The 24,178-nt window shown below is 43.6% G+C and overlaps 1 protein-coding gene, 1 long non-coding RNA gene and 2 pseudogenes across 12 annotated transcripts; 2 read left to right on the forward strand and 2 right to left on the reverse strand.

The window, feature by feature from the left end:
• Window positions 1–828: 828 nt before the first annotated feature.
• LOC120701442 lies at window positions 829–1,736 on the reverse strand. The gene has a single exon (XM_039985483.1). It carries the CDS (start codon window positions 1,716–1,718, stop codon window positions 1,026–1,028), a length of 693 nt encoding a protein of 230 aa, XP_039841417.1. The 5' UTR covers window positions 1,719–1,736; the 3' UTR covers window positions 829–1,025.
• Window positions 1,737–2,919: 1,183 nt separating this feature from the next.
• Window positions 2,920–6,747, forward strand: LOC120700886 (annotated as a pseudogene).
• A 2,029-nt stretch (window positions 6,748–8,776) lies between these two features.
• On the reverse strand, window positions 8,777–12,051 carry LOC120699115. 11 transcript variants are annotated; one of them, XR_005685228.1, is made up of 4 exons: window positions 11,142–11,349; window positions 10,257–10,760; window positions 9,923–10,013; window positions 8,777–9,173 (listed from the first exon to the last, which is right to left on the reverse strand). It is a non-coding gene; the product is annotated as an uncharacterized LOC120699115 (long non-coding RNA). The 11 variants fall into 11 exon arrangements; XR_005685229.1 differs by having other exon boundaries at window positions 9,923–10,052; XR_005685233.1 differs by having other exon boundaries at window positions 8,832–10,013; window positions 11,142–11,266; window positions 11,341–12,051.
• Window positions 12,052–14,910: 2,859 nt separating this feature from the next.
• LOC120700887 lies at window positions 14,911–16,354 on the forward strand (annotated as a pseudogene).
• The last annotated feature ends 7,824 nt before the right edge of the window (window positions 16,355–24,178 follow it).

The following is a 24,178-nucleotide window of genomic DNA, read 5'->3' on the forward strand; positions in this document are numbered from 1 at the left end:
TTTTGTTTTATTTCTTTTCCTTTTTTATTTGTATCTTGACTTTTTTTATATTTTTTAAACTTGTTTCTACTTCCTTTCATCATTCTATGATTGTATATTATTAAATATATCTTTAATTAGATTATCTACTATACAAACTATATATTTGTGATAAAAAATTATGCTTATAAAATTATATTTTTACAATATAGATGCATTTGTCCTCATGTAAAACTATTTATCATCGTATTACTGATTTGTTCGCAACACCATATTATTTGTTGGCTTTGTAGATTAAATTGTTCTGTGACGTTGACTAATTTGTTCGTGATATCTATTTTTCATTAGTATCCTATGCAATCACATGTTCGCGATGTATAATATTTTGTTCATTGCGTATTATTATTTGTTCGTCATGCTTAACCTTTTTGTTCGTATAAAATAATCAGTTGTTCGTGTGGTTAAAATATTTGTTTCCAGTATCTGAAATTCTTTATTAAGTATTTAAAGAATACTTTTTAAAAATTATCATGCAAATATAGCCAAGTGTGATTTGTTTTGAAGATCTTGTTACAAGAAAGATAATGGTTAATGGGCTTAATTGCAGCCCAAATTGCTATCCAGAGATGCGCTTAAGGTGATAGTTTGAGGAAACATCGCCTCCTGCGATATATAATCACCCCCCCCCCTCCCTCTCTCTCAAGGCTCCCTTCTTTTCTCATGTCGTCTCTTTCCCATATCCGGCGAGGGGGTGCGGCCCCCGTGTTGATGCCACCGGGTGGCCCCCGTGGGGGAGCAGTGGAAGGCTCTCCCATGAGTTAACTAATTTCATGGAAATTTAGTGCTCTCGATCTTTTTGCTAATTATTCACCGAAATTAAATGCACCGTACCAATCATATCTCGTTGGTTTGTGATGCATCGATCAAGTTCACGCAGACGTCGTGGATGAAATAAAAAGCCTTACATACACCTTAATTATTTAGGTCTACAAAAACACTGATGAAAAACTGCTGCGAGTTCGATCTTCGAGGGGGGTCAGAACAGATCAAACACCGGATGTGGACACGGTTCCCTCGCCATCGCCGCCGTCGACGTCTGCTTTGTCAACCGCGGGCGCGGGGAACAGGTCATTGCAGAGCTCGCCGTAGAACCTGCACACCAGCTCGACGAACACCGGCGACTTGAGCCGCTCCCAGCACCGGAGGAGCTCCTCCACGTCCTGCAGGTCCCGGGCCTTCCCCTCGTCCACCAGCATCTTCATCAGGCAGCTCTCGAAGCTCCGGAAGGCCTCCTCCTTGTTCTCGTCCTCCGCCTCGCCATCTCCACCACTGCCAGCGCTCCTCCCCGACCGCAGACGCGCGACCACCTTCACGTACGCCGGCGTCTCCGGGGACGACACCGGCGCGTGCACCAGCGTTTCGTGCACCGCGGCCGTCACAGGTATCACCTCCCCGCGCACGGCCTCGCACTCAGCTCTCGAGGCCGCCGGCGCGGACGATGGCGGGACGACGAGCGGCCAGAATACCGCGCGCACTGACCGGAACGTCCGGCGTCGACGGCGGCGGCGCGGGCTCATCCGGGCGGCGGCCTTCCGGAGGTTGCGGAAGCGGAAGGCCCAGATGGACAGCACGGCGGAGGCCGGGACGCGGAAGAGCCGCGTGAGGGCTCGCCGACATGGCCCGAGAACGCTGCACGTCACGCAGGAAGGAGGATGGTTTTGGGACGAGGAAATTGGCATCTTTATTTTCGGACTCGATCGAGCGCTGGGGGTGGCCCCTAAGCTCAAACTGCTGGTTTATGACGGGACCGAATGATCGATCATGTGAGTGTACAGGAGTGTGGTTGTGAATGACTCTACGTGCGTGCAACGTTGTCATTGCACAGCACGATGTGGTGTACACGTTCGTGCATCCAAACATTTATGACATAAGAGTTGGCTGCCACTAACAAATCGCGAACCTATCATGAGCTCCTGCTGTTTGTGTTAAGAGAATATCCCCAACCCAGGAGTAGACAATGGTTATTAAAAGCTTATTGTTTGGAGGAGCACCTAAGCGATGGATACGCGAAAAACAATATCAAACAACCATCATTGTCTATCCTCTGCCCATCGATGTCATGTATTCTTGTCATGTATTTTGGGATGTGACTAAAAATTATAATTACCACTACTAGAAAAGAGGACTTAGATACTGGTTAGTAAGGGGCTTAGGTACCGATTTTTGAACCGGTATCCCGAAACCGGGACCTTTGGCCTCGATCTTTGGCAACGGGTAAAGGAACCGGTGCCTAATAAGGCTCTCTTAGGGTGAAGGTTCCACCGAGTACCCAAGTAGTTTTGGCCAAAATAATATATTAAACCTAGGAAAAAGAGGCTCGCACACGCGTGTGTGTGGTGGCCGGAATTCGAACCTGCAACCTCTTGCCTCTTGCGTAGCTCTCTTACCATCTCACCTACACACATTACTGGTTGGTAACAACCGGTACCTTAGACTCTCCATAGGGCTATCCATAGGCTTCTATCCAACCCAAAAGTACCGGTATGAAGAAGAACCGGTGTCTATGCTAGCATTGGTACCGGGTCTTCTTCATGCCGGTACTTTTAGGGTGGACCGTTGGCCTCTTTCTTAGTAGTATAATACAAGTTGCCCCGTAATTTTTTTTAAAAAATCCCACATTTATATTAATTGTCAGAATATTTCTAGTGGGTCCAGTTAGAATTAGCATAGATGTGCACAAAAGACCTCAAATTGCAGTTTTAATAATAATAGTAATATAGTCGAGACATATGGGATCGGTACCGGTCCATCAAGGGTTCAGCTGCAACTCCGGACAAAGGAAAATGAGAGGGAGGCGTTGGTGCCTCCATTATTTTCGCCGTGCCCAACGGATGGTGGTGGGGCACCTTCGTGCATGCACGACAGAGAACACACGGTTCGATGGCTGTGGACCACATCGAACAGGGGCGGTTAACAGCAAAGCTATGGAGGCCAACGAGGGACGCCGAGCTGCTCATCGGCGGCCTCGTCGCCCTTGCCTTGCTCATCGGCACCACCAGCACCGCGTGGATCAACCGCGGCTCATCTGTAAGTTTCATTATAGCTAGTCACTAAATAAACCTTCTGTTTTCATAGGTTGACCGTGAAACAAATCTGTTATTGAGGCTAACTGTAACAACTACAATCTTTTCTTGCATGCAGCTTGACAAATAGCAAGACAAAGCACACTCGTGTTGATTCGATGAAAATAATGTCAAAATTTATTTATTTCGGGACAAGCAAATTAGTTCAAAATAAAATAATTGGTTTATCATAAATATCTTATATATTTAAGAACAGAAATAATATATGATCTCTACAATTGCATGAGCTAGGTAATACGTAGAAATATTATTAGTTCCAGCGAGGTAGCCATTTAAAATAGTGAAGTTGCCACCTGCAACGAGACTTCTTCGATATCTCTGGCATGTTAAGTGTCTATGTGTAAACGTCTAAGGAAGCACACTGGAATTCCGATATCGATATAACAAGCGTGTTTAGTACTTCATGCTCGTGTTAAAATCTAAAACATCTTGAACGGTTGCTGAAAGTTATCAAAAGATGGAGATCATATCCCAACTAATAAAGTCAATTTAAAGGAATCATATGTGCGGTCTTCGCAAGACCTAATTAATGATAATGTGCAAATTTATATTTATTTATTTCATTAACGAGAAACCATTCAAAATGGTGACCTTTCTGCCTCGGAGTAGCTAACCTTTTTCAAGACGTAAACTTCTAACTATCGAACCATCTAGCTATGTGAAACAAGATATTGATCTCATTTCCACCGGAATTAGCTATCTAAACTTTCACTTCTTATTAAAAGCTACAGTATTGAATAGACTTGCTAGTATTATTTGAATCGACATTTGAATTATTTCCGACTTCAAACTCTGAATCTGCATCTTAATTGAATTGTTTTGCAAATAAATCAGCAAACTAGTTAGCTACATTCGTTGGAACCATGACATAAATTGTTTTCCTCAGGTCACTTTATTGGCCAAAACTCTTGAACTGATCGAAGAAATCCAGGATAGGTTTCAAAGAAAAGAATAGTGGGAAACAAAAAAAATACTAAGGTACCAATCCGAGTCCGCTTGCATCCGAAGTTTCCCATCTCTCCATTTGTACGGCACTCTACAAACGGTGTGGGTTAATGGGTTCGGTTTTGATATGGAGTGTGTTTGGGTGGGTTGAAATGGATTGTATTAGATAATGTGGTGGGGCAGAACAGGTTCTATATAAACGCGGGTTGGAATGGGTTGGGGTAGGGTTGAAATGGATCATTTGTGCAGAGCCAGACTCTGGAAATAAAACTTCGCGTTCACACTATAAAATTTTATTAAAATTGATCGAAATTTATTGGAGATGACTCACTATGACTGGCTGCTACTCTGTGCAAAACAGTGTAGCTAGACCTACACGTGAGCCCCATGTCAAGAGCCGGACTCTGAAATTAAAACATCGCATTCACAATATAAAATTTTATGGAAATTGACCGAAATTTGTTGGAGATGACTCAGTATGACTGGCAACTACTCTATGCAAAGTAGTGTGACTAGACCTGCACGTGGACTCCATGTTAAGAGCCGGACCCTGAAATTAAAACCTCGCGTTCACACAATTAAATTTTATCGAAATTGACCCAAATTTTTTAAGATGACTCAGTATAATTGGCAACTACTCTATGCAAAACAGTATGACAAGATGTACATTATAATTTTTTTTGATAAACGGGTTCTTATTAGGTTGTAACCATAGTTTGCCTAACAATTTATTGCATTATAAGCTCAAAAGTTTGGGCTGGATTGGTATGTGGTGGTGGTTTGGAGTGGAGTGGGGTCATATAATTTTTTCATGAAAATGGAGTGGTGTGGTTATAGTTTGGTTTTCAACTCATTTGCAGGGTGATTTGTACGTACCAAAATGTGGATCATATGGCCATGGGAATTTAAAATGCATAAGAAAACTCATTTGTGTCGGCTTTATGCTTCTGACTGTACAATGACAAATTCATGGATGTTTAACTACCTTAATGTCCTTGCATTGCTATTTTCTACGGTTCCTGTTCCTGCGTACGAGTTTTATGAACAAAGCTGATTTTTTATGATGAAAGTAACTGAAACAGTAACTGATGAATACTTGATGTATAATATATACAATGTGTCCCAGGCTCGAAACTGGCAGATCATAGCTAGTTGGTTCTCCAAATTATTGCAGAGTAACATGAATGCACGCAGTTCATTCTTCTTGGCAGCAGAGGTTCTGGTAGTGGACGAAACGGCGGACGGCCCGGTCACCACACACCATCATTTGGGGCACCCCGCATCCCGATCCTCATCACCTGCAGCAACGAGACCTCCTCGGCGTTCCACACATGCCCCAGCGCAGCAACGACATGTCCATCGCCGTCAGCAGCGTCATCGTCCTCCAAACAGCGTCCGACACCATCGACGGCGACGTGCCCGGAGTACTTCCGGTACATCCACTCGGACCTGTCGCCGTGGCGCGACGCGGGGATCACCCGGGAGGCGGTGGAGCGCGCGCGTGACAAGGCGACGTTCCGGCTGGTGGTGGTCGCCGGGCGCGCCTACGTGGAGAGGTACCGCCCCGCCTTCCAGACACGGGACGTGTTCACGCAGTGGGGAATCCTGCAGCTGCTGGCACGCTGCCCGGGTCGCGTCCCGGACCTGGATCTCATGTTCTTCTGCGACGACACCCCCGTGGTCCACGCCGCAGCCTACCCCGACCCGTCCATGGCGCCGCCGCTCTTCATGTACTGCAAGAACGACACTGCGCTGGGCATCGTCTTCCCGGACTGGACATTCTGGGGATGGCCGGAGGTGAACATCCGGCCGTGGGCGCCGTTCCTGGAGGAGGTGGAGCGCGAGATCCGGCGAGTGCCCTGGCTCGACAGGGAGCCGTACGCGTTCTGGAAGGGCAATCCCGATGTCGGGGGCTTGCGCACTGACCTTATGCGATGCAATGGCTCCCATAACAGCAAGGTCGACTGGAACGCGCGCCTGGTCAGGCAAGATTGGGAAGATGCCGATCGGAATGGCTTCAAAGACTCCAATTTGGCAAAACAATGCACCTACAGGTACATGATCTAGGTAGAGCTCAACTGTTTGAACATTTCTATATCAAATAATGCGGTCACTGTATGCAGGTACAAGATCTATGTGCAAGGGAGAACTTGGTCAGTGAGCCAGAAGTACATCCTGGCCTGTGGCTCTCCGATGCTGCGCATCGACACACCCTTCCACGACTTTTTCTCCCGGGGGCTCGTCGCCGGCAAGCACTACTTGCCCATTGACTCTGACTGCATGTGCCCATCCATTAAGTCGGCGGTCGACTGGGGCAACGCCCAGCCAGTTCAGGCGCAGCGAATGGGTGAGGAGGGCAGCAGCTTCGCCCGGGACGAGCTGAGCATGGACTATGTCTACGACTACATGCTGCACCAGCTCACTCAGTATGCCAGGCTGCTCCGGTATAGAGTCACCGTACGTCCCGAAGAACGCCACCGAGCTCTGCCTGGAGTCCATGGCATGCCCTGCATATGGCCGTGCTGGTGAGTTCATGATGGAGTCCAGGGAAAAGTATGTCGCCGACTACGAGCCTTGCTCACTGCCTCCACCTTTCAGCTTATATTACAAAGCTGGCCAGAGAGTCGAGGAGGTGGGAAGCAAAGTGAAAAGGATGGAGCAAGAGTGGAAGGAAACATAGATGGACTGCACATCCATCTCGTCAGGGATAGAAAAGTTTAGTATACTCTCCATAGGCACTAACCAAGTACTACCTCCGTCCTAAAATATAACAACTTTTTGATTTTTTCAAAGTCAAACATCTGCATCTTTGACCAATAATATTTTAAAAAATAATTACTTTCATATAGAAAAGATTATATTTTACGATAGTTAGTTTCATTACGAATAAACTAATATCACTTTTATGTTGTCAATCTTTTTTTTTTACTATCTATGATCAAAGATGAAAAGATTTGACTTTGAAAAGTCAAAAAGTTGTTATATTTTGGAACGGAGGTAGTATAAGGATTGAACTGCAAAAGATAAATATAGATGAAGTAATGGGCAAAATGCCTCTCAAACCTCTTGTATGTGTTAACTGTAAATGGCATTTATTTGGAAGGATGGAATGGTAGGGTAGAAAGAGTTTTTTATCTCTAGAATTGATATGGAGATCTAAGCCACCATTTATTTTGCGGATAATATGTGATTAAACTTCAACATGTCTGATATATATCAGGCGGATATCCAATACTCTAAATTCAAAATCAATATCCACAAAAAAAATCCTGGATTTGTACTGATATATAAAAAATCATCAGGATATCTAATATAAAAATCCTGAATCAGTATTTGATCCACTTTGGACCATTCCGCATGGATAATATCCGCTCCGTCTACACCCATATATGCCACTCTGTCACATAATTGAAGTGGTACATAATAACATATTTTTAAAAAAAGGAAGAACACGCTAATACTGCACAATAATGAATTAAAGGATTTAAATGCAACATTAAATAATTTTAACAATCAAGTTTCCTTAAGCTGTTTAACTTGATTAATATGATATCCACCACAAAGTACTAATCCAATCCAACACATTTCAAAATCATTTTGTCTAGATGGTTTTTGAACTATTTGTCATTAAACGTCAGTGATATCTCACATCTGTCAAAGGAAACAAACTATCAACTACTTGTTTTTTGAACACCATTAACAAAAATTGGCTTCACGTTGTACATGGACCATTGGAGAAATAGTTAATACATTGACATGTGTCATTTTTGTACTAATTTTCAGAGCGTTACTCGTGCTTTTTATGGATTCTTCCTGACTTGTGACCCAATGTCTTGGTTGATTAGGCAATGTGCCAATAAAAAACCAGACACTGAGAAGTGTTTGCTGTGAATTCGAAAATTGAGGGAAAACAATCTTTGCAAATGTCAATTTCTTGTGTGTGAGCGCGCGCCGGGGGGAGGGGGGTGAAGAGAAGTCACAAAGAGTGAAAGTGTGTGGACAAGTGACAAAAATTGTAGGTGGGAATGAGTCGTAGAAATGCCCACTATTTTGTGTTCATGTTTTTTAATTAATTTTGAACAGGTCGATTGTGTTTAATGTTATATTTTTAATTTGAGCATGTTGGTTCATGTGTGAGCTACAGAAGTTGCATAGAAATAAATTGAATCTTGGTAAAACTATATATGCTGCATATATATATATATGTATATATATATGTATATATATATATGTATATATATATATATGTATATATGTATATGTATATATATATGTATATATATATGTGTGTATATATATATATATGCCAGGGCTAATCTCTACCCTAGGTATGGAATAACTATTCCATACCCGAGCCAGTTCCGACGCGCATGGCGCAAGCGATCGCGCCTGCCCTCCGCCTGCGGCCTGCGCTCCCAAGCGGTTTTTTTTTTCCTCTGCACGTGCAGTTCTGTCCCCGCGTACGATCCAGTAGCCATCCGGTTTTTCTGGTTCTCCATCTTACATCTCATTTTGCGTCGTATGTTTGGTTTTCTTGGATTTTCTTCTTTTTTGTCCTGCTTATCCACGCAGATACGGTCTGGTAGGGATGCATGGTGATATAAAATTGATTCATATACCAGATTCGCAGGGAGCTTTGCATTCGCGAAGCACTTTTTACGAACTGAAGTGCATTTTCCAAAAAAAAATTATTACTTGTGTGCTGGTGCTTTACTCAACAAATTATTTTATTCCCATAGAGCAGTGCTGCTACAATATTTCCAGTAAAGTCATACGTATTTTGCAAATAGACTTCTTATCAAATGAGCATCTAGGTGAGTCAAGGAATACAAATTGAACAATAAATTTAACTTTTTCTGTCTGCCTTAAGACCCATCTTGTCCCTTGTAGCCGTTTTTTCAGCTAGCTTCTGACCACGTACACATTGGCATTTGTAGACTGAAGTCATTTTCATGAAAACAACATGTTGAATGTGTAGACTTAAATGATACAGTGTTTATCCCCTTGGTCTTGGATATATCATGCTGAGCTCACTGGAACCTAAGCTTGTGTATTCACTCTTGCAGTTTCCTTTGTGAGTTGTGACCTAGTCTTAGTCACTGCCACCTGCAATAGAAAAACCACAACGGGAGAACATTTTTGCAGATAATGTCACGTGTATAGAAAATTAACTATATGCAACCTATCTTGGAGTTTGTTTCTTCGTCACAGATAATGACATGCACAGACACAAAAATCTAGCTACCTTGTAAAATGAAGTGAGTGAACCATAAAAACCTGTCACAAGTATTCCCATGTGTGATGGAGCAAAAGACTACAGTTCAGATCAAAGAATACTTTGTAGGCAAAGATTCAGTTGGGTGATAACACATCTAATGTTCAGAAAATAGGAGTCCTTAGTAAAAGTAAGACATATTATTCAATGGTACTAGCTGCACATACAAAAAATAAACACTACGGGAAACTAGCTTACCATAATACCTAGTCAGACTATAAGAACCACACAAGCAGTAACAGGGTAGAAGGTAACAGCTCATAACCACAATGATTGTAGTAACAATTTGTCAATTAACCAATAAAAATAAATTTAACTAATAATCAACAAATCCAGCAAAATCAGCCTAATAATTTGCTAGTAGATTGATTATCCAAAACTGTGGCAAAGGGATGATGATGGTGATCTACAACCACTAACAGAAGTTGAAATCGGGAGTTAATAAGCCCAAATTAAAAGTCAGCCCTTAACGACATCCACCAAGTGGAGTTTCACACAATGAATACAATGCTAGTTGACAATAGAAGAAAAAACAAAGGGATAACGCGACAATAGAAGAAAATATAAAGGGACAAGGCACCTGAAACAAGGGGTCGCCACACTTTTTCCTCTGCTGGGAGCTAGATCCTGCATCACTGCAAATTGTTGTGCATCATCTCGTTACTACCACCCTACAGAGGAACCAACTGACCGCAACAGGGATGACATTTCTGAAAGAATGATGCTATAGTAAACAGTCATGCAAATTATCGATTGCTCTGAAGAATTATTTTGTGTGATTCAGACGTAGGAGAGAATCCATAAACATGAATCATGATTGTAAAAGAAGTATTTTATTATAGAGCCACTATTAATTCAGAAGAGGGGGGTTATGAAATCTGTAAACTATTCACAAACAAGGATCATTAGCAAACCTCAATGTTTGAGGCAGATGAAGGTGAAGAGTGAAGACCTATCATGACATCTGAAAATGGAAACAAACGAATCATGACTTGTGCCACATTTACACCCTGTTTGATTTGAAGGGCCATTTTATCAGATCAGATGCTTCCAGATCAGATCATGACACAAACCAAACAGAAATGAAGTGCATTCGCACGCCTTGGTTAAGGTGGGGCATGCAGTCACTACAAAATTTCAGAAAATGTTCTCAAACAAGATGTTTGCCAATATCTGTGCTTAAAGTCGAAACCCGATAAATTAAATTGGCATCGCTGAGCAATGAAATTCTTCATGCATGTACACTAGATTGGAGATGGCAACTACCTGTCAAGATTCTACAGTTTCACATATCTCTGATGTATATGCGCACTTCAAGCAGGGCACATCGTTGCATACCATTATGTAATATTGTTCTATGTAAATCACCAGGTGCGCTTCAGGCAAGGTACATAGTTGCTACAGCCTGTTGTAGTATTCTGAAATTGCAAAGTTTTGACCATGAAGCAGCTGACTTATATTGCAAGAAGAATTTAAACACACATCAAAACGATTCAACACAAATAAAATTAAGGAGACTGATCCTAGGTTTAATTCACGAAGCTGAAGCTGCAGACCTGATAGCAAGTTAGAAACTCTATGCATCCATGTCAAGGAGTGCTTAAAGAAACAAAGATAATTCCTTAGACTGTCAAGAAAGATAGTGCTACCTATCATATGAACATTCTGAATCTCATAGCTACTCACGCATCACATAAATATCTAGTGCTACCTATCATATGAACATTCTGAATCTCATAGCTACTCACGCATCACATAAATATCTGAAACTTTATGATCAAATGCAGCAAGTGGCTAACCTGATGCTTGCGGATTGGTCGTTAGTCTGAAACTTTATGTTCCGCTGGGCTCACGTATAAGCAGATGACAGGAGTGCACCAGCTACTCGATTTGAACAACCAAGGCGCCTGTGCAGATAAGTTTCCTGCTATACTGCTCTACATGAATGCCATAGAAGCACAGCATTGGTCTCCGGGGGGGCAGAGAGCACGACCTCACCGTGGCCTCGTTATGGCAGTGGCGGCAGGGGAACACCTAATTGCAGCATGGCGCCACGATCTTACACCTCCGCCGGTAATGCTCGCACTTGCAGAAGCAGCACAAAATTCATTCCCATGAGAACAAGCTCAGCGAAACGAACCCGACACAGATCGGGGAAGTACGAAGGACCCAATCCACCGAGCGAAATCGGACGGCCTCGCAGAGCCGGGCGATTCGACCCCGAGAGAAGAAAATCTAGATTCCGTCGGGGGGCGAGGAAATGGAGGAGTGGAGGAAGACGAAGGGCGAAGCTAATCTAGGCACCCGCTCGCTCGCTCACTTGTGCTGCATCTTGCCCACGACACAGCGGTCGACCTCCTTGTCGTAAGCCGCGCGACCTCGGCGGCGCCGTTGTCACCGAGGAAGTGCACTCCCCCATCCCCGGTGGGGGAGGCGAGCGGCGCCCAGAGGAGACCGACGGCGCGGGAGGTTGGTGCGGCGCTAGGAGGGACTGCGGACTAGCCAAAAAAAAATGTGGCCGTGGTGGGGGGAGCGCCGTCGGAGGCGGCGAGCGCCGCCGGGAGGAGAGCAACGGCGCGGGGAGGGTGCGGCGCCAGGACGGGAGCTGGGCGGTGGAGGGGAGCGGCGCCGGGAGGAGAGCGACGGCATGGAGGGGTTGGGCGCCGGGATGGGGAGCGGCGCCGGCAGGAGATCCGGGGGTGGTATTGGGATTCGCAGGAGCTGGGCGGTTGGGCGTGGGGTCGTGGGGCGGTGGGGTCGATAGTGGGGGATATCGTCTGGGCGAACCGGGTGCAGAAAACCGGAAGCGGCGACCGGGAGATGGGGCGGATCTGGTGTGCGGGCTGGCTCGGGTATGGAATTGCTTATTCCATACCCAGGATACCCAATAGACCTACTATATATATGAAAATTCACGTATTTCCAACCTACGTAAACTTGCATATAGATCGAGGTCTAACAAATTAAAGTTTATCTCGTCTCAACGCGCCTTTACTCGAAAGGTTGCCATTTTTCTACTCGTCGTCGTTATGCCTAGCTGTTTCTAGTGCGCATGGCCTGGAGTAGTGTATACTCCGCTTAAGTAAACGTCATTATTGCGACTTGAGATCCAAACTCTGCTCGTCAGTCGGCACCAAAATTCATAGTATATTGGCAACTCTCCTCGTTCGTATCCGTGTCTCTGGTGCAAAGCGATCGCTCCACATGAATTAATTAATTAATATATTTAATATATTAATATATATATACTAAAGCTCCAAGAATCGGAGCGTTTCCGTGAATCGTGGCCCCACGTGGGACCCACGCACTGTTTATGCGGGACCCACGTGCTATTCAGGCGGGACCCACGTGGGATCCACGCGCTATTCAGGCGGGACCCACGTGGGACCCACGCGCTATTCAGGCGGGACCCACATGGGGCCCACAGTTCTATTAAGTGAGCCTTTTTATCTTAAAAAATTATTTTTCTTCCATTATTTGACAATACAAAATATATTTAACTACTTTCTACATATAAAAATAATAACTAAACTTTGTATACTACAATCACACGTGATAGTTCTACTACTTTTTGGCTTTGGGTTTCCCTCCGTAAACTCACAAAATATACTTGAACTGTTTGTTCATTTCTAATCTTTTTTTCCCTACTAAAGTAATCAAACTATACCTACTAACACAAAAAAAACGAATTCCTAAGGAAAAATTGTCTGCACCTCTATACTAAAATACTTGAGATTGGCGCGCTCTCAGACTCTAAACTACTATGCCGTTTTACTGTAATTTTTAGATTTAATTCAATACATCGATACGATGTTGTTTCAAACATAGTAGCGAATAATATCTTTCCATTAATATTTTAGGTTAATTTTTTTTGTATAGGCGCGCGTAGCGCACCAACCTGACTAGTTAATAATAATGCAGTGCAGCAGCTAACATTTGATGAATCGTTCCAAGTCAGCACCTATTACTTGTGCGTTTGGCTACTGACTGTAATGCCCCGTGCATGTTAGCATGCACCATGCATCCTCACAACTCACAAGTCGCGTCATTTTCCAAGTGCATAGCTAGAGTATAGTGGTAAATGTGTGCTTCGTGGAGTGCATTTTCTAATCCTGTTTCACCGCGAAGTCAGTTGTTAGAGACCGGATCAAAGTCAAAAGAAAGCGTGCGTAGTTGTTATGCTAGTTATATATAGATATAACAATAGATTAATAGACATTACGGTACAGTATTCGGCATCTATACGCATACTGTAGACCTCGATCGAGAACAGAGTACGTCCTGCTTGTAATACCGTATACGTTGTTACTAAACACATAATGTTTAGCTAGCTTAAATTAGTACACGCACTGTTTATGCGGGACCCACGTGCTATTCAGGCGGGACCCACGTGGGATCCACGCGCTATTCAGGCGGGACCCACGTGGGACCCACGCGCTATTCAGGCGGGACCCACGTGGGACCCACGCGCTATTCAGGCGGGACCCACATGGGGCCCACAGTTCTATTAAGTGAGCCTTTTTATCTTAAAAAATTATTTTTCTTCCATTATTTGACAATACAAAATATATTTAACTACTTTCTACATATAAAAATAATAACTAAACTTTGTATACTACATTCACACGTGATAGTTCTACTACTTTTTGGCTTTGGGTTTCCCTCCGTAAACTCACAAAATATACTTGAACTGTTTGTTCATTTCTAATCTTTTTTTCCCTACTAAAGTAATCAAACTATACCTACTGACACAAAAAAAACGAATTCCTAAGGAAAAATTGTCTGCACCTCTATACTAAAATACTTGAGATTGGCGCGCTCTCAGACTCTAAACTACTATGCCGTTTTACTGTAATTTTTAGATTTAATTTAATACATCGATACGATGTTGTTTCAAACATAGTTGCGAATAATATCTTTCTATTAATATTTTAGGTTAATTTTTTTGTATAGGCGCGCGTAGCGCGCCAACCTGACTAGTTAATAATAATGCAGTGCAGCAGCTAACATTTGATGAATCGTTCCAAGTCAGCACCTATTACTTGTGCGTTTGGCTACTGACTGTAATGCCCCGTGCATGTTAGCATGCACCATGCATCCTCACAACTCACAAGTCGCGTCATTTTCCAAGTGCATAGCTAGAGTATAGTGGTAAATGTGTGCTTCGTGGAGTGCATTTTCTAATCCTGTTTCACCGCGAAGTCAGTTGTTAGAGACCGGATCAAAGTCAAAAGAAAGCGTGCGTAGTTGTTATGCTAGTTATATATAGATATAACAATAGATTAATAGACATTACGGTACAGTATTCGGCATCTATACGCATACTGTAGACCTCGATCGAGAACAGAGTACGTCCTGCTTGTAATACCGTATACGTTGTTACTAAACACATAATGTTTAGCTAGCTTAAATTAGTACATAATCAAACACATCATGCAAATTAACACGTGTACACGTGTGCAGTCGTTTCTGCTAAGCAGCGGAGCTGCTACGACTGGCCGTGGACGAAACGGCCGGCCAGCTCGCCACACCCCGACGACATCTGGGGCACTCCGCGCACCGATCCCCATGCCCTTCACCTGCGTCAACGAGACGTCCTCGGCGTTCCCCACTTGCCTCCAAGCCGCAGCAGCATCCCCATCGCCGCCGCCAATTGCGGCGCTACTACCGTCGTCCTCCGAACGGCGCCCCGCCGCCGTGCCGTCGGCGAGGTGCCCGGAGTACTTCCGGTACATATACTCGGACCTGTCGCCGTGGCGCGAGGCCGGGATCACGCGGGAGGCGGTGGAGCGCGCGCGGGGCATGGCGACGTTCCGACTGGTGGTGGTGGGCGGGCGCGCCTACGTGGAGAAGTACCACCCGGCGTACCAGACGCGGGACGTGTTCACGCTGTGGGGCATCCTCCAGCTGCTGGCCCGCTACCCGGGGCGCGTCCCGGACCTGAACCTCATGTTCTTCTGCGGCGACATCCCCGTGGTGCGCGCCGCCGCCTACCCGGACCAGTCCGAGGCGCCGCCTCTCTTCATGTACTGCACGGAGGACGCGGCGCTCGACATCGTCTTCCCGGACTGGACCTTCTAGGGCTGGCCCGAGGTGAACATCCGGCCGTGGGCGCCGTTCCTGGAGGAGGTGGCGCGCGAGACCCAGCGCACGCCGTGGCTCGACAGGGAGCCCTACGCGTTCTGGAAGGGCAACGCCAACGTCTGCGGGCTGCGCCGCGACCTCATGCGCTGCAACAAAGGCTCCGACAGCGGCAGGGACTGGAACGCGCGGGTCTTCAATCAGAACTGGGGATTTGCCAACCGAAATGGCTTCAAAGACTCCAATCTGGCGAAACAATGCACGTACAGGTATCCAGAAATTATCTGCTTGCAGCCCAAATTATTAACAAGCTTTTGTGCGATTTTGTGTCTAAAATATTAATGTGTTTGGACGATCCATCTATGTGTGCAGGTACAAGATCTATGTGCAGGGGAGAGGGTGGTCAGTGAGCGAGAAGTACATCCTGGCATGCGGCTCGCCGATGCTCCGCGTCGACACACCCTTCCTCGACTTCTTCTCGCGGGGGTTCGTCCCCGGCAGGCACTACTGGCCCATCGACGCGGCTCGCATGTGCCCCTCCATCAAGTTCGCCGTCGACTGGGGCAACGCCCACCCGGCACAGGCGCAGCGGATGGGCGAGGAAGGCAGCAGCTTCGCCCGGGACGAGCTCAGCATGGACTACGTGTACGACTACATGCTGCACCTGCTCACCAACTACGCCCGGCTGCTCCGGTATAGACCCACCGTCCCGGAGAATGCCACCGAGCTCTGCCTCGAGTCCATGGCCTGCCCTGCCGACGGCCGCGCTCGCGAGTTCATGATGGAGTCCATGGAGAAGTATGTCGCTGACTATGAGCCCTGCGCATTGCCTGAGCCTTTCACCGCCGACGAGCTCGCAGAGCTCGCCCAAAGGGACATGGAAATGCGCAGCAAAATGAAAAGGATGGAGGAGCAAGACAAGGAAACATAGATGGACTATGCTACGCATGCATCCATGCATGTTCAGGATGGTTATATATATATATATATATATATATATATATATATATATATATATATATATATATATATATATATATATATATATATATATATATATCCAATAATCGGCATAAATTTAGTACGTCCCATGCATATATACGCACTAATCAGAAACTGCAAATGAGAATGAAACAGTGTAGCCGAACTGCCTATTGACACTGTCAAAGGATTGCTTATGGCCCAGTATCACCATGAAATTTTGATAAGCTAAAACATGGCATCGCACTTTATGAGGTAAAATTGTGTATGCTCATTGCACTTTTGCCACTGGTTTGCTACTATCACCGTGGATCTGACGTTCACTTGGGCGTCTTCAGGTTTTAGTTTGCTGGAATACTGTAGCTATATTTTCAAAATAAAGGGTGCTGCAATATATAGCCTCTACAGTTTATTAAACTGACTGATGAGTAACAATTCCCTAAATTTTACACAGTGATGACTGACGAGTAATAATTCTGCACGCATATCATATATATGTTACATGGATACGTGCATTTTGTTCATTAATGGACTGTCCTTGCGTTGCGGAAACCTTTTCTTCAAAGGTAGACTTGCCAAAGCCCGTGTCGTGGATATACTTTATAGAGTTGCCAAAACCATAGTACATGTCGCTACTACGAAGATGGTTTGTAGGGGCGGGTATCGCACACGCCCTTACTTTCCGCAGCTAAAAATACTGTTTGCAGGGGCAGGTAACTTATCTGCCCCTAAAAATCCATTTCCAGGAGCAAATTACTCCCTCACCCGCCCCATTCTTACCCTCCCTGGACCTAGTAAATATTTCACTGTTTATGCAGTTGCTTCTCGCGTAGATTTATTATAAAGAAATAAGAGTAAAGTCTATCATTGATCCTTAAACTTGTTTGGCTGTGTCATTCCAGTCCCTAAACTTGCAAATCGATCGTTTAGGTCCTCCAACTTGTTCGGCTGTGTCATCCCAGTCCCTAAACTTAGAAATCACCCGTTTAGGTCCTCAAACTTGTTCAGTTGTGTCGTCTCAATCCCTAAATTTAATTTTGAGTTTCACCTGGGTCAAATCAGGGTGATCTAAAAACTCTATATTAAAAGTAATTTATATTTTTTTATACGAACTCGAATGAAGATAAATTTTATGTTAAAATTATAGCCCTCAACATGGTCTACACCTTTATAGTTGAAAAGTTTTTTATTTGGAGTGGTTTAGTATTCCAAATTTTAATTTTAAATTTCAAAATTTATAGACTTACAACAATATTTTCGGACCCTAAACAATTTTAGTTCAAAAACTTTTCAACTACGAAGTTATATATCGTGTTGAGAACTACAATTTTGATATAAAGTTTGTCTTCATTCGAGTTTATATGAAAAAATTATGAATTATTTTTTGATATAGAGTTTTTAGATCGTATTGTTTTAACCTAGATGAGACTCAAAATCAAGTTTAGAGATCGGAATAACACAACTGAACAAGTTTGAGGACCTAAATGGGTGATTTCTAAGTTTGTGGACCAAGATGACACAGTGAAGCAAGTTTGAGGACCGAGATAACCCAGATGAATAAGTTTGAGGACCTAAATGGTCGATTTGCAAGTTTAGGGACCGGGATGACACAGCAGTACAAGTTTAAGGACCGTTGATGGACTTTACTCAAGAAACAAATTCAAACCAAAGAATGGAAGCAATATTGGTTGTTTCCTATCACATTTTCAACAACTACAGCCAAACCGCGGACGATTTGCTTCCAAGAAGGGTGTGGATGCTCGATACAGACCCATTTTTAGCGTTATTTTGAGCCAAAAATCATGAAAATTAAAATCTCATGTCTGCATATTTATCCAAAATAATGCCAATTCCGCGTGCCCCCTATATAAAATTGATATATCAGAATTTGAGCAGAAATGCAGGTAGAACACGCTCTAGCCTCCAAGATACAAAAACCGATCAATCAGCACTGCTAGAAAAACAGGCATTAGTGCCAAGCTGGAACCCACAGTTAATACTGATTCCGCGCCTGGTACCGCCTGTCGGTAATAAGTGCGTGTGCACTTACACACAAGGACTCATGGTGCGAAATTTTAGTACCGGTTAGTGTTAGCAACGGATCCTAAGTGTTTTTTCATTTGCCTAGTTTGTGCTCTTTTCCATTTCTTAGTTTCAATTAATTTGTATTTATATTCGTAACCGTTTGTGTATTCATATTCATATCTAGCATTCATATTTGTATCGAGCAAAGCAAAAGAAATTATATATACATATTATATTTATATACACTTGAAATATTACAATTACTTCTAGAGCACTTGGGATTACAAAAATATTTATAAGTATCCTTGCTCATAAGTTTTTTCTGACAAATTATTAAATAATACTAGTCATCGTCACCGTCGCCACCTCCGCGCTTGTTTCGATCAACTCGAGCCAGGCTTATCCTTTGATCCGAATAAAATTCTCCATTTTGATTTATGAGCTCATCAATCAGGAATCCATAGAATGATTCTTAAATTTCCCTGATTCTTTCCGAGTCGATAAGGTCCTCTTTTATATACCAAATCTGTCATGTGCAAACACCAATATTTTCAATTAGTACATGTATTGAATTAATTGCAAGAAATTGTTATTAATGTTATACGTACATCGAATGCTTGCTGTGTCATCTTTTTTGTGTGTCCGCAAAAATAATGCATGTGCTCACATATGTAGTAGCCACGTAGGTTGTTTCTTTGCTTCTGTCTCAACCACCACATATATAGATGGGTTGTGAAATATTCATGGTGTTTAAAGAAATGAAAGTAGATGTGCGATATGTATTCATATCGGCTCATCAAGTTTGAAATAAAGATCACACGACGTTGATGTGATTAATATGTGTTTTTTTAGGAACCGAGCCAATGCCTTTTGCATGATGTCTATGAGAGCTTGATAGTTTTCTTTTGGCTTCCTCAAAGAGTTGAACACCACAACTCGGGTCCGATCAATCTCGATACAGAGCAAGATCCAGTGGAAGTTGTTGATACACATATATTGAAGAAATGATGGATACATACTTATTGTCAAATTGAAGTGATGAAAAAAAATTTAAAGGACTCACTCGAAGTTGTATGGTAACAGAATGACTGTAGAAGCGTGCTGCCTATCCAAGGCCCTGAATATATTATTCTTGGTCCGATTTAGCCATCTGCGTACACTCTCCTCATGTATAACAAGTGGGTCCATGAAGCTGATGTTGTAGATCCCTTTTTTGGCATTCTTGCACCTTCATCCTACACAATTAAAAATAAAAGGAGGGGATGAGAAAGCACAAACTTAGTAGAGATAGAGTATAGAAATGAGAGGAAACAATTACATAGCAAATGCATTGACGAGGGACTTGTCTAGGGCATCTTGATGGTATAGAAACCAAAGATGTTCAAAATTGATCCATACGCCATCCATCCCCCGATGGAAATGGTTATCTTTAATTCAAGCAGCGAACATTATATTTCCCTCTGCAGATGATTTCATGTACCATTGATGCAACTCACACATTCTCGTTGGTAGCATGTAAAGCAACTCTGGCCACATAAGATGTTGCCCTAGTACAAACGCTTTTTTGCCTGCCCTTAGGTGAATCGGGACTTCATTGCCACGAAGCAGACCTTTTGTGAGGTGGGTTTCATCCACAAACTGAGTAGTAGCTTCATCCTCATTTGAAAGCACCTTGAGAGGGGGCTATATTGTTTGGTCGGGTTGTTCTATGAGCTGGGGAACTTGGTTGACCCGACGATTACCCTTCTTGTCAGGTATCAATATTAGAATATTAGGGATACCCGAGAGTATGGGTTAAGGGTGCGAAACCCCTAGCCTGCCCCCTTGGGACGCGCCCGTGGGAGCAGCTTGACTTGCCTGACCCCCCCCCCCGTGATCTCTCCACCTCACCCGACCCTTGCGTGGACGTCGGGCCACTCTGCCTCGCTCGACCCTCAGTTGGGGTCGGGGGATTCCGCTCCGCCCCACCCCGCTCCAACTGCTACGGACAAAGTCCTCCGCGATAAGCTCCCGTACGCGGCATGGAGGGCTCACGCCTCGACTTGATCAGACTGGGATGGACACACACTGTCGGAATGATTGACCGACGGCCGGAGATGGAACAGGAGTCGGTGGCCGACTTGACCAGATTGATGTGTGAATTATGTTGCTCTGTGTTCTTTGCAAGTACTTGATCAGAAGAGAAAACATTGCGACACAAATCTTTTGAATTTAACCGGCCAAAAACTGTGCCAAACAGCCAACTGTGCCACCTGATTTGTTGCCCATGATCAAAATTAGCAATGTGGGTATGCGCGAGTGGGTATAGAATTGGCGCTGTGACAAAAAAAAATTCAGTTTGGGCAGAATCATTTTGCTTCCCTCCATATTTTCAGTCCATCCAAGTGTTGTCAAGCATTTGATCTTACATGTTGACCATTAGCAAGTGTTTGTGAGGGGTATGGGTGGGTTAGTTTTGGTAGAAATTGTATTAAAAAGTTTCATCCTTTACAATATAGATGATTTTAGGGCTTTGATCGTTCTTTCAGGAACCCAATTGAGATGACCTAGACCAGACGTAATGGAACACACTACTACATAAACGATTTTCAGGAACGCCCTCTTTTTTTTCAGGGGCGGGTGTAAATGTACCCTGCTCCTACAAAAAGAGTGGGGTACTGTAGCAGATGACCCACCCCTAGAAACAAGTCTTTAGGGGCGGCTGATGCTGATGGCATCAGCCGCCCTTGAAAATGGGGCTCATTTTTAGGGGCGGCTGATACCGTCATCCACCCCTAAAGATCTAATTTCCAGGGGTGGCTGGTGCTATCAGCCGCCCCTGGAAATATGTTTCTAGGGGCGGCTTGTGAGGTCACCCGCCACTGAAAAAAACCATAAATATCTAGGCGCGAGACCTTCTTCTTCCTCGCGACAGAACTCTCTCTTCTCGAGGGAGATGCTGTCCGAAAATGTCATAAATCAAAAATAGAGGAGGGAAGGTTTTGAAGTTGATTTCCTTGGAGTTGGGGGCTCTAGGAGGTAAATAGATGCTAACTCTATGGTTTTCCTAAGCTTTTGGGTTAATTTGAAGGCTTAAATTGCTCTCACATTCCCTAGCTAGATCTAGATCTCCATTGGATGGATTTACCATTTAAGCCACAATTTGCCTTAAGTTTTTGGATAAAATTATGCTAAATTAGATTGAGAGCATAATTATGTAATTATTTGCAACCAATCTTCTTGTTTTAGCCTCATTTCTAGGAAAACAAATTACTAGATATATAAAGGAGAGAGAAAAAGAGTTGATTTCCCCTTTTTTCACATAATGTAATGGGTTGGGGTTTGAATTTTTTCCCTTTTATTTGTTTCCAATATCTACTCTTAGCTGTTGAGTTGTTTAGCATTTATTTTCAATATTATTTAAGAGCTTGTTCTAATCTGTTGAAATTATCTATTGATTTTATGTTGTTGGTATTTAGAGATGGATAGGACATGGATGTACAAAGCACGAAGGACGGATGCATATTTTCGTGAGCAACTTAATAAATTTATTCAAGCTACGGAAAATCATGTAAGAATTGAGAAGACATATCTGATACATTGCCCGTGCAAATCCTGCAAAAATATGAGAGTATTTAGCGATACAACTATAATTAGATCGCATGTCTTGATTAGTGGTTCCATAGACAACTATATGATCTGGAATAAACATGGTGAAGAAGCACCACCTCCGAGAGAGAATCAATTTGAAGAAATATTGCAAGACCCCAAGTTTAATATATTGTCTGATAATTATGATGATGCGTGCGGTGATGATGAAGATGTTGGTGGTGGCTATTGTGATGGTTTGAATGGGGGGCCCATCGATATTGGCAGTGATGATGATAGCGATGAATTTAATGATGGTGATTTCCTGAGCCAGTTGTTGCAGCACAACAAAGCAGAGCTGTTGGTCGGTAGTGCAAAGGGGGTAGAAAATTTCGAGATGGTGAAGAAATCAGCATAGGAAAATATATACAAGCGATCCAAAGGATGTTCAAAACACCGGACCGTTCTTTGTTTTGTACTTGAGCTATTGACCCTAAAGGCTAAGCACAACTGGTCAGATAGTAGCTTCCATGATCTCCTGGCTATGTTGGCCTGGTTGCTTCCAAAGCCAAATAAAGTGCCTACAAACACATATCGAGCAAAGAAGCTTGTCAGCCTGTTCACAATGGGTATGGAAAGAATTCATGCATGCCCAAATCATTTTATTTTCTATCATGGGGATACTTTCAAAGACTTGGGCAAATGCTCTGTATGTTCTACAAATAGATACAAAAATAATGCTGATTATTGTGGTGGTGATAACCAAGGTCCAACAGATAGGAACAAAAGGAAGAGGCAGGGTGCCTCAGTGGAGCCACCAAACACTACTTTAGGCATATCCGAGAAACAGAGGCGAATTCCTGCGATGGTTATGTGGCACCTCACGGTTGCCGACCGTCTAAGACGCTTCTTCTCGAACCCAAAGGATGTTGAATTGATACGCTAGTGGGATTCAGATAAGCGCAAGAAGGGCGATGGAAAGCTTCGACATCCAGCCGATGCTCGCCAGTGGAAGAAGTTTGATGAACATTATTATCTAGAATTTGGAAAGGACCCAAGGAACGTTCGATTTGCGTTGAGTACGGACGTAATGAATCCATTTGGTGAAAGGACTAGCACGCACAGCACATGGCCGGTGATCTTGACGATGCACATCCTGCCTACATGGTTGTGCCAGAAGAGAAAATATCTTCTGTTGTCCATCCTTATATAAGGACCCAAGCATCCTGGCATCGATATTGATGTTTTCCTTGAACCTTTGATGCAAGAGATGGAAACACTATGGAAGGATGGTATCGATATGTTTCACGGTTTTACACGGCAAACATTTAATCTCAGAGCTATTATCTTCACCACCATCCATGATTACCAGGCTCTATTTGTCCTTTCGAGACAGATCAAAGGTAGGACGGGCTGCACGGTCTGCGTGGATGAGACTGTATCATCTTTTCTGGAAGGTTCTAGAAAGTTAGTTTACCTTGGATATAGACGTTTCTTGGTGGAAGGACATCGTTACCGAAGTAAGAAGTTCCACAATTTTTTTTGATGGCAAGCCTGAATTACATTCTGCTCCAGTAAAAAGAGATGGGAACTATGTTTTCAAAATGGTGAGGGCCATCCAGGTCAGTTATGGGAAGGTGACAAAAGATGAGATGAAGAAAAATAGAGATAAGGCACCAATCGCAGGCGTACCATTTAAGAAATAGTCCATATTCTACAAGTACTTGCCGTATTGGGGTGATCTTGAGGTCCGCCATGTAATCGATGGGATGCACTTGAAGAAGAATGTGTTTGGCAACATGATTGGGCTCCTTTTAGAGACATCATCAAAGACAAAGGATACCTTAAAGTCACGTCAAGACCTGGTAGCTATGGAGATAGGAAAGAATCCCCACCCTATTGAAAAAGGAAATGGAAGATATGAACTTCCTCCGGCTTCCTACAACTTGACACATGATGAGAAGAAGGCAATGTGCGAGAGCTTACGGGGGATCAGAGTGCCTAGTCGTTTTTCATCTAACATAAAGAAACTAGTCTCGATGAAAGACCTCTCGCTATGCGGATATAACTGTCACGATTGTCATGTGTTGTTGATGGTGTTCCTCCCTATTGCAATTAGAACGATCAAGCCATTATACGTGAAGATGGTAATCACTTGGCTGTACTATTTCTTCAACAAGAT

This window comes from Panicum virgatum, chromosome 3K (assembly GCF_016808335.1).
Source record: "Panicum virgatum strain AP13 chromosome 3K, P.virgatum_v5, whole genome shotgun sequence".
NCBI lineage: Eukaryota > Viridiplantae > Streptophyta > Magnoliopsida > Poales > Poaceae > Panicum > Panicum virgatum.

Excerpts from the sequence above, each read along its gene's own strand:
- LOC120701442 (XM_039985483.1), bottom strand. The coding sequence starts at position 1,718 with ATGCCAATTTCCTCGTCCCAAAACCATCCTCCTTCCTGCGTGACGTGC.